The sequence below is a fragment of the Thamnophis elegans genome, chromosome Z (genome assembly GCF_009769535.1).
Source record: "Thamnophis elegans isolate rThaEle1 chromosome Z, rThaEle1.pri, whole genome shotgun sequence".
NCBI classification, from domain to species: domain Eukaryota; kingdom Metazoa; phylum Chordata; class Lepidosauria; order Squamata; family Colubridae; genus Thamnophis; species Thamnophis elegans.
The window spans coordinates 43,408,251-43,423,221 of NC_045558.1; the positions used below are offsets into that span (position 1 = coordinate 43,408,251).

A 14,971-nucleotide genomic window follows, 5' to 3' on the forward strand; every position below is an offset into this window, starting at 1 on the left:
GATGACCTCCTGTGCCCTATGGAAGGGAGAGTTGACCTTCGGGAGGAACGTTGGATCCAATCTAAGGACTACCCTATCCTGGTGGAATACATACAGGTCTTCCTTTGATGACAGTGCCCCCAGTTCTGACATACACCTGGCCAAAGTTACAGCGATCAGGAACACAACTTTCATAAACAGAAGCCAAAGATGAATTGTCCTTAGAGGCTCGAATGGAGGCCCTGTCAAGACTCTAAGAACCAAGGGAAGATCCTATGTGGGGAACCTATAGACCGTGGATGGATGTAGGTTTGCCGCTCCCCATAGAAATCTAACATTTGGGAGTTGTGACGGAGGGGTGGTACCTTCCCCGGAGAGCACAATACCTCACTTGTCGCCAAAGGGGCATATGCATAAGGGACAGGCCCTTGTCTAGGCCGTTCTGTAGGAAGTTAAGGACCTGGGGAACAGAGGCTGAAGTTGGTGATATGTTGAGAGAGGAGCATCATCTGATGAACGCTGACCACATGGAATTATAGATCCTCGTGGTCGACAGGCATCGAGATTCCTAAATGGTTGCAATGACTCTTGGGGAGAGATTTGTGTTCCTCGGGAGGCTCCGCTCAAATGCCAGGCAGTCAAATGGAACCACTGAGAGTCCAGGCAGATTAAGATACCCTGGCACAAGGAGATCTCCTTCTGAGGAATTCTCCATGGGTTGGAGATGGACATTTGGACTAGGTTCGCAAACCATGGCCATCTTGGCCAGTGTGGTGCTAACAGGATTATGTCTGATCCCTCTGCTTCTACATTTCTCAGGGTCCCCGGAATCAGAGGGAGGGATGGAAAGGCATAGAGTAGGCCTTTCGGCCATCTGCTCCTCAGGCATCCATCTCTTCTGCACTCCGAGTTGGAAACCACGAGAAGAAACGTGGCACATTTGCCAGGGTTGCAAAAAGGCCTACCACTGGCATGCCGAACCAGAAACAAATTTTGTTAGAGTGCTGGGTGGAGTTGCGTGGTCTATAGTTGCTCGGCTTAGCCAATCAGCCTGGTGGCTGTCCCCAAGATGTGCTCTGCCACTATAGAAGACAAGTGACTCTCTGCCCAGTTCCGAGTTTTAGCGTTTCTAGCCAAAGGCTCCTGGAATGCGGGCTCCTTATGGTTCACGTGGGCCTTTGTGGCTACATTGTCCGTCAGGTGAAGGACATGCTGGTCGATTAAGGAGTCCTGGAATTGGCGAAGTGTCAGGGAAGCCACCTTCAGTTCTAGCCAGTTTATATTGTGACGCAGGTCTGAGACTGTCCAGCCGCCTCGCGCCATCAGAGTCCCCCAACCAAATAGGCTGACATCTGTGGTGACTGTGATTCTCTCTGGCTCTCTGAACTCAAATCCGCATTTTAAAGCCGGCAAGAACCACCACTGTAGAGACAGTTGCATGTCAGCTTGGAGCGAAATTGTCATTGGTGAATTGCTCATAAGTCTCTTCTGATATGGCATGAGAGCCCATTGTAGAGTTCTTGCATGCAGGCACGCCCAGGGAATTATCCCGCTGCGCAACATCATCTTGCCTAGGAGACATGACAGATCCAAGGTGGAAATGGGCTGACTTGTGCACATCTGTCAAACCAATGTCTGCAGACTGGAGCACCAGTGTGGAGATAGTAAGACTAGTCCTGCTGCTGAATCTATTACCGCTCCCAGATGGAGAATCTTGGTTGCGGGTGAGAGCTGACTTTTTTTGGAAGTTCACAGAAAACTCAAGTTTGTAGAGTCCAAATTATGAGGTGGAGATCATGGGATGCTTGCGTGCATGACTGAGCGTGTACCAGAATATCACTGAGGTAACATTAGAGTCTCATCAGGGTGGAGCGTAGGTGAGCTGCCAATCATGCCAGGATTTTCATGAATGTGTGTGGAGCTGAGGCTAGACTGAAGGGGAGATACCGTATATACTCGAGTATAGGCCGACCCGAATATAAGCCGAGGCACCTAATTTTACCACAAAAAACTGGAAAAGTTATTGACTCGAGTATAAGCCTAGGGTGGGAAATGCAGCAGCTACCGGTAAATTTCAAAAATAAAAATAGATACCAATAATGTTTTTGAATATTTATTTCAAAGAAAAACAGTAAACTAGCGGTGTATTCAATGAAATACTTCACTCACCTCATGATGCTGATGTCCCGCTGTGATGATGATGTCCCGTGCAGCCGCGGGAGCGATGTCCCGCCTCCTATGACACACGGCACAGTGATTCCTATCATTGGATCACTGTACCAGAGGAGGTGGGACATCGCTATGTGGCTGCTTGCCATAACAAGGAGGAGGTGGGACATCGTTGCAGAGCGGCAGGAGGGGGAGGAAGGGGAATCGTAAGACAGCCCTGCATTACATTAGAACGTGAGGAGGGGGGATGGTGCGGTGCGCACTGCGCGGCAAACTGACACAGAGGGAGGGGAAACTCACAGGGGCACTGGGCCATTCACGAGTGTCACCCAGCGGCATGGCCCCGCCCCTTTTTCTCCTCCATTTCGGGCAAATTTTTCACTGACTCGAGTATAAGTCGAGGCGGCTTTTTTCAGCCCAAAAAGTGGGCTGAAAAACTAGGCTTATACTCAAGTATATACAGTATCTTAATTCAAACCTGCAGTATAATGTACCATTTGGGCTAACAAGGTTACAAACAAATTAACACAATGGGGTTTTTAATAGTATATAAATACATAAATACTGTATATTGGGATTTAACAGCAAACTCTAGCACTGTGATGATGAATCTATGGCACGTGGATCCATATCTGAGGGCATGTGAGGTGTTGGCCTATGTCAGATCCAGCTGATTTTTGGCCTTCCGGAGGGCAGGGAGACCATTTTCACCCTCCCCAGACTTTAGGAAAGCCTCAGGGGGCCTGTTGATGGCAAAAATGGTCCCAACGGGCCTACTGGAAGTTCAGAAACAAACTTCCAGTAGGCCCATTGGGCTATTAGCTTTCCCCTCCCCAAGCTTCAGGAGGCTTTTCTGAAGTCTGGGGAGGGCAAAAAATGACCCAAAGGGCCTACCAGAAGTCCAGAAGCTTCAGTAAGGCCTGCATGCATGCACAGGGGAAATGGGGGGGGAGTTGGGCAGGCATGCATGGGTGGGAGCGTATTACATTATGGGTGTGTGTGTGCACCCATGCGCTATCACATGCGCGGGAGCCCTTTTGGCACTCAAGCAGAAAAACATTCACCATCACCATCACAGTCAAGATAAGAATCCTTTATATTAGTCATTTTCATAGAAAGCATATGTGTATTTTAAATCCTTGTTACTAAAACATGCTAGGCTTAAAAATCTTTTTCTGTAAGATTAATCAAGCTGAGAAAGATTTGACTCTTTTTCTAAAAGAGTCTTGATCTTCCATGAACTCAATAAAAACTTCATGTACTTATTACGCTCAATAATATGATTATAATTATCTGCATTGCTCAATAACTGTCTGTAAAGAATGCAGGGGCACAAGTGACAGATATTTATTTTTGAATTTACATTTCAATCGACAAATCAAGATGATTATTTGGGGAGCCCCCCCCCCCAATTGTACTACTAATTTTCATCTCTCTCAAAAAAAGGTCTTAGTATTGTGTTTCCCCGAAAATAAGATAGGGTCTTATTTTCTTTTGACCCCCGAAATAAGTGATTGGCCCTATTTTCAATGAGGTCTTATTATTTTTGAGGTGCAAAAGGTAGCGAGAGTTGTCACATCATGGCTGCTGGGTTGCAATATTTTGGGGAGGGCTTATTTTGGGGGGAGGGCTTATTTTAGCGCATGCACTCAAAAGCCCGATTGGACTTACTATCCGGGAAGGTCTTATTTTCAGGGAAAAAGAGTAGATAGATGAGACTAAGAGAGAAAGATTGATCCAAATGTAGTCAGTAATCGGTATGCCCAATAAGGTTTAAACCTATGTCTCCTCCAATCTAATTCCAATATATGAACAGTAGTTCTGGAGTAAATAGATTCTATTAATAGATTTTATGTTTTAATTTTTTAATTTAATATTTAATTTCTTTCTTATCCTTGGCAAGGTAACTATCATGCTAAACCCAACTTTTAAGCCACGAGGGAAAAAATTATATTACTGACTTGTAAATTAATGCAGAAAGAATTACTGTATATACTCGAGTATAAGCCTAGTTTTTCAGCCCACTTTTTGGGCTGAAAAAAGCCGCCTCGGCTTATACTCGAGTCAGTGAAAAATTTGCCCAAAATGGAGGAGAAAAAGGGGCGGGGCCATGCCGCTGGGTGACACTCGTGAATGGCCCAGTGCCCCTGTGAGTTTCCCCTCCCTCTGTGTCAGTTTGCCGCGCAGTGCGCACCGCACCATCCCCCCTCCTCACGTTCTAATGTAATGCAGGGCTGTCTTACGATTCCCCTTCCTCCCCCTCCTGCCGCTCTGCAACGATGTCCCACCTCCTCCTTGTTATGGCAAGCAGCCACATAGCGATGTCCCACCTCCTCTGGTACAGTGATCCAATGATAGGAATCACTGTGCCGTGTGTCATAGGAGGCGGGACATCGCTCCCGCGGCTGCACGGGACATCATCATCACAGCGGGACATCAGCATCATGAGGTGAGTGAAGTATTTCATTGAATACACCGCTAGTTTACTGTTTTTCTTTGAAATAAATATTCAAAAACATTATTGGTATCTATTTTTATTTTTGAAATTTACCGGTAGCTGCTGCATTTCCCACCCTAGGCTTATACTCGAGTCAATAACTTTTCCAGTTTTTTTGTGGTAAAATTAGGTGCCTCGGCTTATATTCGGGTCGGCCTATACTCGAGTATATACGGTATATTACTGTCTCACTTCTTTTCAAAAAAGTAAAACAAGGATGCACCTAGGTAAAAACAAAATTGACTATCTTTGCAAAACTTCCAAATTATTTATACACACTCACTTAAAACAGTATACTTGTTTTCTATAAAAATACATACAATATAAGTCATAATAAATGTTAAATATCCAGGTTCTAAAACTGACAAGTAAAAAACTCAAGCTGGCATCTTACTTACTTTATAATGATCCATTAAAACAGCCAACCAAGGTTTTATTGTCTTCATTATATCTTCAACCAAGTGCTCCTCAACCATAGAACCATCATGGAAGGTCAAATTTCCAACATGGATAGATTTTCTTATGTTTGGCAGTGATAATAGCTTTCCAAAATATTTCTGATCTTCAGGCTCCTGTTATTAAAATGATAAGGAGGAAGAACACATATAAAATTATTTCATCAAAGCTAGAAAACAAATTCATACAACTTACATGTTAGATGATTCTGCTTTCTTTCTTATAGCAACAACTGTACTTAACACTGTGTCTGTAAGAACTGAAACAATTGACCTTGCAATTTCATGTTCAAGTTTGAAATGATGAAACAATTTAATATGTTTAGATCAATTAACTTCATAAGAAGAAAAAAGCCAGCAATTTGTAAAAGGTATGATATTTGATAACAAAAATGCAAGTTAATGTAAATATACTAAATCAGTTCTGATGTTGGAATACTACTTTGCTAGTTGTTCTTTCAAATAAGAGTTGGATCTGCTGGACTAGATCCAACAGCCGTATGCAGTATGTTGTATGCAGTATGTTGGCACCAGGATTTTTGCCCTCAGTATCTTAAACAAAACTTTACAATATGAAAAAAATATAGGCAGGCAATCTAGCCAATAGCTTTAGACCACAGGTCTGGAAGAAAAAATATCTCTTCTCCTTAAAAAGAATGCATTTCTCAGAACAAAACAGACAGAATAAGTTAGGATGCTGATGGAAGAGAAAGAAACCTATGTTACTATAGCAGTAACATTGCCTTCATTGACATCTTGACCTATTAAAATACATAACTGGCTGTGAGGACTTGAGCTTAAAGTTACCTCCAGATATAACATTTAGAATTGAGGCCAAATAGCTCAGTTTTGGTTTAATCAGATCAGAGACTCTTGTTCCTCCGACTGAGAATCCTTCAGGTGTTGTTTTGCAAGAAAGCACAGATCAATGGAGGGCTGCAATAATAATTGTCCTTCTAGAACTCTGTCTCAACTCTACACAGGCTCTCTGTAACTCAATCAAAGTGACTATCAGGTTCTTGGTCTCTTACTAAGGCCCTTCTCCCCCGATTACTCAGTTTGACCAGTCAACCAGCTCTTGGTAGAGTCCTGATGGAGACAAACTTCTTCCATTTGAGAATTATGGAGGCCACTGTGCCTTCAGCACAGCAAAAATTTTGTAGTCTTCCCCAGGTCTGTGCCTTGCAATAATCCTGTCTCTAAGTTTGGCAGACAGTTCTTTTGACCTCATGGCTTTGATCTTCTACAGAATGCGTTATCAACTGTGAAAACTTCTATAGTGTGTGCCTTTCCAAATTATGTCTAATCCATTTAATTTACTACAGGTGGACTCCAATCAAGGTGTAAAAGTACATCATCAACAACCAAGAGAAATGGGAGGCACCTGAGCCAAATTTCAAGTGTTGTTGCAAACTGTCTGAACAGTTAAAGTGATATTTCAGTTTTTCTTTTTAATAAATTTACAAACATTTCTAAAATTCTATTTTAACTTTGTCATAACTTTGTCATAATGGGATACTGAGTGTAGATTAATGAGAAAAAATGATTTTCAACAACTGTAGAATCAGGCTGCAGCATAACAAAAGTGAAGGGGGTCTGATTACTTTTTGAATGCACTATACGTTTTCAATAAATCTGCCTTTTCTTAAAAGTACTTACTTCGCACTTCAAGAAATTGAAATAGTTGCTACATCCTGTGACAGTATCAACATAAGGAGGACTTCCAGTTTTATCACCATTCAAAAGAGTATCAAATACCTAATGAAGAAATTCATGCAAGTTCAACATGTTCATTTTCATTGTTGAATATGCAATTATTCACTGTTCTACAGTTTCCAAAGCTAGAAAAGAAAAGTTGGTAAAATATACTTGTACTAATAAATATTAAAAGAAAGATCCCTCTTTGCATCAAGATCCAAGTGAATACTATATTTAAAGTCATAAAAGAAAGCTATCCCAATCAAATGTCTCCAAAATAAGATGAGAGGAAATGTCATTTTATTCCGTGGAACAAATATGGTCTAGATGACTTGGGCCACTCAGTCTGAACCAGCGAATATTTTTCTTCTCCTTATGTAAAGCAGCAGCTACTGCAGTTAATATTACAGAAATTAAGGTTGCCTGCATGATATCAGCAAAAATTAGTGTAACAATTTTATTTTAAATGAACAGTTTTCTGTTCTCTTCTTTTTTAAGACGGTTTTGTAAAATATGGAAGATTCATTAGATTGCTGGAAATGCAAGATGCTGCGAAGTGGCTCATGTCAGTTAATTCTGTATGGTAACCACTTTTTTCCCCAAGTGTCTTTAAAAAATTAGAATATTTATTTGTGGCTAGAAAAGATATGATAAATATGTCCAAGCATCCTCACAACTTCCAAGATTATTTTTATTCCAATTTCTGGAGATAAGAAAAAGCTTTAGGACATTCAAAAATCAGAATTAATAAATTAAAGCAATTCATAAAAGAGATGCCTATGTAAACACACACTCAAGTGCTCAAGTTTGAAGGGAGTCCAATGTAAACTTTAGAGGAACATTGGCGAATGACTTCTCTCCCTATTCATTTTCTTTTTGCTCCTGCTGCAATCAAGTTTGTGACCTCCATTTGATTTCTTTCTGACCCCTTACTCTGCTCAGATGGTTTTAATTGCTGAAGGCCATTATATGGGCCTCTATGACATACTTCAAAGGCTTCTTTCCATTTTTTCTGCTGGATGTATTGTTGTCCCAGATTAGTCTGATTTTGGACATATATCTTCTGCTTCTCATCTAACAAGCCAATTTGATATAAAAATTCTGCATAGCCTCCCAGCATCTGATCAAGAAAATGAACAATATTAGTCACGATTGTTTTCATTGTAAACAGTAACTGAAAAGATTGAAAAAACATAACAAAATCAATACACTTTTGCTGAATTTTATACACAGGGCTAAAGCAAGCTAACACTATACACTATTCACAGTAAAAATTCAATGGCTTTTAAGCAGCCATCTTGCTGGGATTGCACCAGAGGTGGTATTAAGCCAGTCGAGCAAACTGTTAGCAGCGGCTGTGGGAGGCTCCACCTACACGCCCCTAATATAATGTGCAACCTTCTGTGCATACAGTTGTGGGATTCAAAAATTTTTACTACCAGTTCTGCGGGTGTGGCTTGATGGGTGTGACGTGGCTTGGTGGGCCTGGCTTTGTGGGTGTGGCAGGTGGGACTTGGGAGGCAGAGAATAGATGGGCGCGGAACCAATCCGAGGTGGTATTTGCCAGTTCTTCGAACTACTCAAAATTTCCACTACCGGTTTTTCAGAACTGGTCAGAACCTGCTGAATACCACGTGTGGTGGGCATGCACTCATATTTGCGAATCAGTAGGGAAGGTAAGTGAATTCCACCACTGGGCTGCACCTAATTTCTAATCATATATTTAAGGTTAATTGGATACCAATCAGAATTATGTTCTTTTGGGGTCTACAATTTCAGAATATAAAAAAATATAGAAATCATACCACTTCAGGGTCACATAGACCATCCCCAATGGCAACACCTTTGAAGTTGATCTTTATCTTTGCTGTAGGATTATTGCTATGAATATAATATCCAATGGCTGGCACATATTTCCCTGCATAAGACTAAAGATAATACAATGATTGAATCATTAATATGTAGAGATTTTTAATATGTTATCCAACTTTGATGATAATTGCTTATATTGTATCTAAAGTAGTAGGCTGATACCCTTAGTTAATTAAGAGTTTCAGATGTGGACAAATTTCAATATCCAGGCAATATCTGAACAGCATCACATAGGTAAGACTGTTATATTTGCTGACCACCGTATCTTACCCTGTTTCCCCTAAAATAAGACCTCCCCGGATAACAAGTCTAATCAGGCTTTTGAGCACATGCGCTAAAAATAAGCCGTCCCAAAAATAAGCCCTCCTGGAAAATATTGCAACACATCAGCAGCCATGAGGTAACCACACTCACTGCCTCCTGTACCTCAAAAATAATAAGACCTCCCCAAAAATAAGGCCAAGCGTTTATTCCAGGGGTCAAAAGAAAATAAGACCCTCTCTATTTCAGGGAAACACAGTAAGCATTCACATGTTTCTTTGGAAATAAAATCACAAAATGATAATGTTCTGTATAAAGAAATTCCTTTATGTCTTCTTTCTTAGTCAATTGATATCAACAGAAAATTATACATTTGTTTAATTAAAAAAAAGGAAATTCTGTTTAGTTATTTATTAGATTCACACCAAACCATTATTTGTACAACTCAAAGAGGCATAGAGAATGCTCCCTCCTCCTATTTTCCCTATTTGCACAAAAGCAAATGGTTGAGCCAGATTATCCAGCAATTTTGATGCCTAAAAGAGGACTAGAATTCATAGTTCCCCAGTTTCTAGCCCAGCATTTTAACAATTAACCAAAATAGCACTTTGTTTCACTATAAGTCTGCAAAATAGTGTAACTCAGAGAAAACATGTATAAAATTTAACTATTTAGTAATAATTTGAAGCAACTTTTTAATATTTCAGAAATGAAAACAAGATGATTTTGGTCACTAAGAGGCAAAAGGTGTCAAAAAAAATCAGATTTATTATTTACATGTCCATCCTCTTTAACTGTTCCTGTTGGCAAAAATTAATTTTAAAAAAAACCTTTAAAGACAAATCTGTATAGTCAGAGAAACAAATATCCAGCAAAAACAGTACCTCTTGACTATAAAACATTATTTGTGTTAGAGATTACCAGCAACAACAAATTGAACAAAAGCATTGTTAGAGCTATTATACCCAATATATTGCTACGAATTTTATCTCAGATGTGGAAAGTTATTTTAAAAAGAAAAATATCAGCGGAGCTATTTACAATACCAAAAAAAATATCTATTTCTCTGATGAATAGATGCAAGAACCTCTGGAGAAAGCTGGTAAAACAACATAGTTGCAAAACTGAATTTTAATTCTTTATGTTCAAATCAATGCTACAGGTTAAATTTAGAAGTCAAAATTAACCTCTGGCTGAAAAATCTGAAAAAAAGAAAAAAAAGAAAAGAACTTGGTTTTCAACCCCTGTTTTGTAAAACAAGGAACAGTGCTACTTACAATTCCCTTGCCTGATGTTTTATGGATCTATCTGTATTATTTTACAAAGTTTAAATCTGAATTCCTGTATGCTCACATGTAAATAAGCTCCACAGTTCGAAATGTTAACAATAAGGGTAACTGGAAAAAATTACTGCCTTTCTTCTATTTGTTCTGAGCTATGGTAGTGCAAGTGATTAGAATGCCAGCAATTCAGCAGTTTGAATCTCACAAGCTCAAGGTTGAATCAGTTCGGTAAAAAAACTGAAAGCGGTATATACCATATTTTTCAGAGTATAAGATGCACCGGAGTATAAGACACATCAAGGTTTTGAAGAGGCAAATTTAAAAAAAGTTTTCGCACTCTGCAGACCTCCCAAAAACAGCCCGTTTTTTTGTGAAAACGGGCCCTTTAAAAAAAAAAAAAAGGCATAAATAGCCTTTAGGAGGCTTGTAGATGCTCCTGGGGAGTGGGGCCCCCAAAACGATCAAAAAATGGCCTTTTTTTGTCAAAAAAATTGCATACATAGCCTTTAGTAACCTTACAGAGTGCTTCTGGGGACTGGGAGGGGGGGGGGGAATTGAGCAAAAAACAGCCTGTCTTTCGCTCATTTCTGCCCTCTCCAGGCACCAGGAGCTCTCTGAAAGCCTCATACAGCCTCTGCACAGCCATTTTGGTGAAGGGGGCGAGGTTTCAGGAGGCAAAAAATGCTGTATTCCATGTATAAGACACACCAGATTTTCAGCCTCTTTTTTGAGGGAAAAAGGTGTGTCTTATACTCCAAAAAGTACGGTAAGTCTAAGTGATATTTAACTTTCTTGTAGGAAAATTGATTATCCTCTCAAAAAGCATGATTAGAAAGTTTCAATCGAGCTTCCAATACTAAAGTAACTTACATCAATGCCATTCAATAAGAGTTTGCTTTGCAAGTTCAATTCATTATATACCGTTTATCAATTCTGCTTGCATAATGATATCGCATTTAGAATTAGAATTGAATATATTGTTCCAAATGTTATCTCATTTTGAAATAAATTTTTCTGAGTGACCAAATTATCGGTCTAGAACTCTTGCTGGTTACTGTATCAGCAATTCTATTAATTAATATAAGTTTTATTTCTTCTTTAACATATTCATACAAACAGTTAACATAAAAACATATTCCTTAATAGAATATGTTTATATGTAAAATAAAAATTTACACTCACAAATTGACAAATGTTTAAGCAAACTTACTTCTCCTGTTGCATAGAAGTCATTTTTCTGATAATCAGGAAAAAGCTGGAAAAACTGAACAATTGCACTGAAAATGCAGATATAATATTAATTAATATACACACTGAGACACTGCAGTATAAGCTTATAGCTCACTTTTTGTCAATGGAGCAAGCTAGATTTGCTTAATAACTGCACAGTTCACTTAACATCTGCAGTGGTTTACTTTATAGTCATGATGAAAAATTGGACATGACCCACTTAATAATCACCCAGCCTTAGGAATAGACATTCATATTTTTGTCATAAGTCAGGACTAGCTGTAAATATTAAACATATGCAACTCATTTAAAAGAGATCCTTTACAACTATGCAAAGCACCACTCCTTGAAGTATTAAAAGCATCATGCAATTCTTCCATATCATAAAGAAGTATTGCATGACTGCTTTGAAATCTGTCCTTGGCTGTCTGTGTGTATTTAACACACAGTGAGATAATCCTGCACAGCTGCTCCAACAGATGCACACATGCATACATGGACAAGCAGGGATACATGGATCTCTGGAAACAGTGAAGAAGCCTTATAAAAGACAGCTGCTTTAATACTTCAAAGATTGCTGCAAACGCTTTGCTCAGCTCTAGTAAATATTCTAAATCTCTACAAAAAGTTGTGCCGGACTTATTTTTGTACTTACTTTTCTGTGAGGGAGAAGGAGAAATTCAGCTTTAACTTACCTATACAAATCTCTTCCAACATCATCTTCATTCTTTGCATATCCTTTCGGATCATCTGTAAAACTGAAGCCAGTTCCAACCTGATAGTTAAAGAGAACCAGAACATGTGAGGACAAAGAATTCTGTTTTTTGCTGTTTTCCACATCAAATAAAATTTAATTAACTACATAATTTCTCCTACAGCTATTAATTGTTTTACTCTTGTTTTGCACTTATATTTATGTCTATTCAGAAGTCAATTTCATTAATTTCATGAAAACTAATGGGCAAATTTGTAAATTAGTAAATTGTCTGGATATTTGTATATTTTTTTATATTGTAAGCCACTCAGTTGCCTTGAACTGAAAAATAGATAGCAAATAAATTTAAGGATAAGAGTATAATAGTAATATAGTAGTAGTAGTAGTAGTTAGTAGTAGTAGTGGTGGTGGTGGTGGTGGTGGTGGTGGTGGTGGTGGTGGTGGAGGAGGAGGAGGAGGAGGAGGAGGAGGAGGAGGAGGAGGAGGAATGTAAGAGTTCAGATTAGAAAATTTGGATTTCCACCTTTCTCTTTTTTTCAGGCATAACTTATGTGAGTCTTTTTTATGTAGTAGTAATAAAACGTTTAGTTGTTGATTGGATTGTTGGTTGCTGGCTATTAAGTCATTGGCTGTTGTTTCCTTTTACTTGTCAAGTCCTCTGCTCCTAAATACCTGATAAGCTGATGGTAAATCAGCACTACTGATAGAAACACTAATCTAAAGATACTACAATGAGGCCCCTGCCTACTAATACCATGCTGCTATTCATACTATAAAGAATTTATGTTCAAAATATTAAATTTATTTAATATTTTACATAAAATGTTATTCATTCTTAACTTACTGGATTGTCAATATACAGCATGGAGAACTTAGAGGTCCAAGGAAACTTTCGTTCAGTCACTATTAAAGCAAGCAAACCAGAAAATGATTTCAGCTACCATCAATGTACCAAACTGTAGAAATCTGAGGTGAATTCGGCATACCAAAATACATTTTGGATATATCATCCCCCCTGAACGCCAGATAAATAAATAAAAACTAATAATAATATTTCCAAGTACTGTATTATACAACTTGGGCTCTGGATTCCTGTCCAATGTTTTTATTATTATCAAACTGACAGACAGATCCAAGTTTTGTAACAGTGAGTTGTAACCATATTTCATCTCAAACACAAGTACCAGTTTTGTATCAACAAGTATACACTTCCTTACTTACACTTGTTCAGAATAGGAAAACTATATTCTGTTGTTAAATACACTTTACTTAATTACAATTAAAATTTGGGGGAAAATGAATTGTAAAAAATGAACATTCAGAAATAAAAATATGTGTTTATACTTCCATGTATTACATTAGAAACAAATCAAATACTTGCAAGAGAGGTTCTTCTGAACAACATATGGTCCATGTTCAACAAAGAGGCCAAACATAGATGTTCCTCCAGGTCCACCTTGGAGCCAAAGTAAGACAGGAGCTTTTTCTGGCTGAAACTGAAACCATAAGAACAAAGATTGAAAATATTGTTGGATACACTGAAATGATGCATTTATTTTAACAGATAAGAAAACTGTCAAGAGTTTTATTATATTCTAGTTGGTTTTTCATAAGGTTGTTGTCAAACTCAATATGTATGATGACTCCCATGGATGCTTCCCTAGATACCTTTCTAAATGTCACTTCAAGGAGGTTGAACCAATTCCAGGCACCTCTGGAAGGGAGATGATCAATGGCTCAAAGTAGCTGTTTGAGAGAGATTTGGCTGAAGAACAGCTGCAACGGGACTGTCCAGAGCCTTCAGGTGGTAAAAGCACACAACTACCGCTGATGATGAAGAGGAACTGCTTTCTGCACTTGATTCAAGAACACACAGGGTAGCGACAGAGAAGGTCAGGCATATTACTTGTGAGGAGAAAGCCTCACTCTTCTTAATGTGCTGCACCAGAAGCTGGCTATTTAAGACAGCAGGGAGGTGATGCTGGGAACAATGTGTTCATTATCTAGCTCTGTATTTCTGGTTGTTAAGATTCTTGCCTTGCTTTGGAATGACATTGTGCCTTGACTTGGATCGTGCCTTGTGAATTTTGGGCTTTTCTTGCCTTGTGAACCCTGTTATTGTGGATTTAATTTTGCCTGGTGGGTTTATTTTGATTGGGAAATTTTGAAGTACACATAGACTCATGGCTATTGCTCTGTGGACTAGCATTGGTCTGCTTGTGGATGAAATTAATTGGCACGGTTCTGGTTTTTTTGTGAAGGGATTTGCTGGGGAATATTAATAATTGTACTAAACCTCGTAGGATCCCTGCTCCGGAGCTTGCCAGGTGTGAGTCCCTACTAGTGAAGTTGGACCTCAAGGGTCAAGTGGGTCTGCTGCTAACGTACCTGCCTCCCAACTGCGTTGCAGCAGCCCTCCCCTCGCTCCTCGAGTCAGTAGCCGAGCTAGCAATTGAGTTCCCTAGGCTAATGGTTCTGGGGGACTTCAATTTGCCTTCGCTCGGTGAACACTCTGATGGAGCGCAGGAGTTCATGGCTTCCATGACAGCCATGGGCTTGACCCAGGTAATCCGAGGCCCTACCCACTCAGCGGGGCACACACTCGACCTCGTATTCCTCTCGGAGCAGTGGAGTTATGATCTTGGTCTGAGGGGAAATGAGACCATTCCCCTGTCGTGGTCAGACCACTACCTACTGAGGCTAGACTTCCGGAGGCCAAATCCCCACCGTGGGGAGGAGGAACCGACCAGGTGGTTCCGCCCCAGGCGACTGATGGACCCTGTTAGGTTCCAGACGGAGCTTGGGGTTATTC

General features: G+C 39.5%; 1 protein-coding gene across 5 annotated transcripts in view; it reads right to left on the reverse strand.

The window, feature by feature from the left end:
* CPVL (carboxypeptidase vitellogenic like) overlaps positions 1–14,971 on the reverse strand; it is a 49,234-nt gene that overhangs the window by 13,426 nt on the left and 20,837 nt on the right. For all 5 annotated transcript variants that reach the window (XR_004256932.1, XM_032236734.1, XM_032236737.1 and 2 more), the window contains exons 4-11: positions 13,541–13,655; positions 13,004–13,062; positions 12,140–12,219; positions 11,425–11,491; positions 8,604–8,726; positions 7,787–7,918; positions 6,760–6,858; positions 5,044–5,217 (exon numbers count right to left, since the gene is read on the reverse strand). Coding sequence is in view for 4 of the 5 variants with exons in the window: in XM_032236734.1 (XP_032092625.1) it covers positions 5,044–5,217; positions 6,760–6,858; positions 7,787–7,918; positions 8,604–8,726; positions 11,425–11,491; positions 12,140–12,219; positions 13,004–13,062; positions 13,541–13,655 (849 nt within the window). In the remaining variant the exon portion in view is untranslated. The remainder of the gene's footprint in view (positions 1–5,043; positions 5,218–6,759; positions 6,859–7,786; positions 7,919–8,603; positions 8,727–11,424; positions 11,492–12,139; positions 12,220–13,003; positions 13,063–13,540; positions 13,656–14,971) is intronic.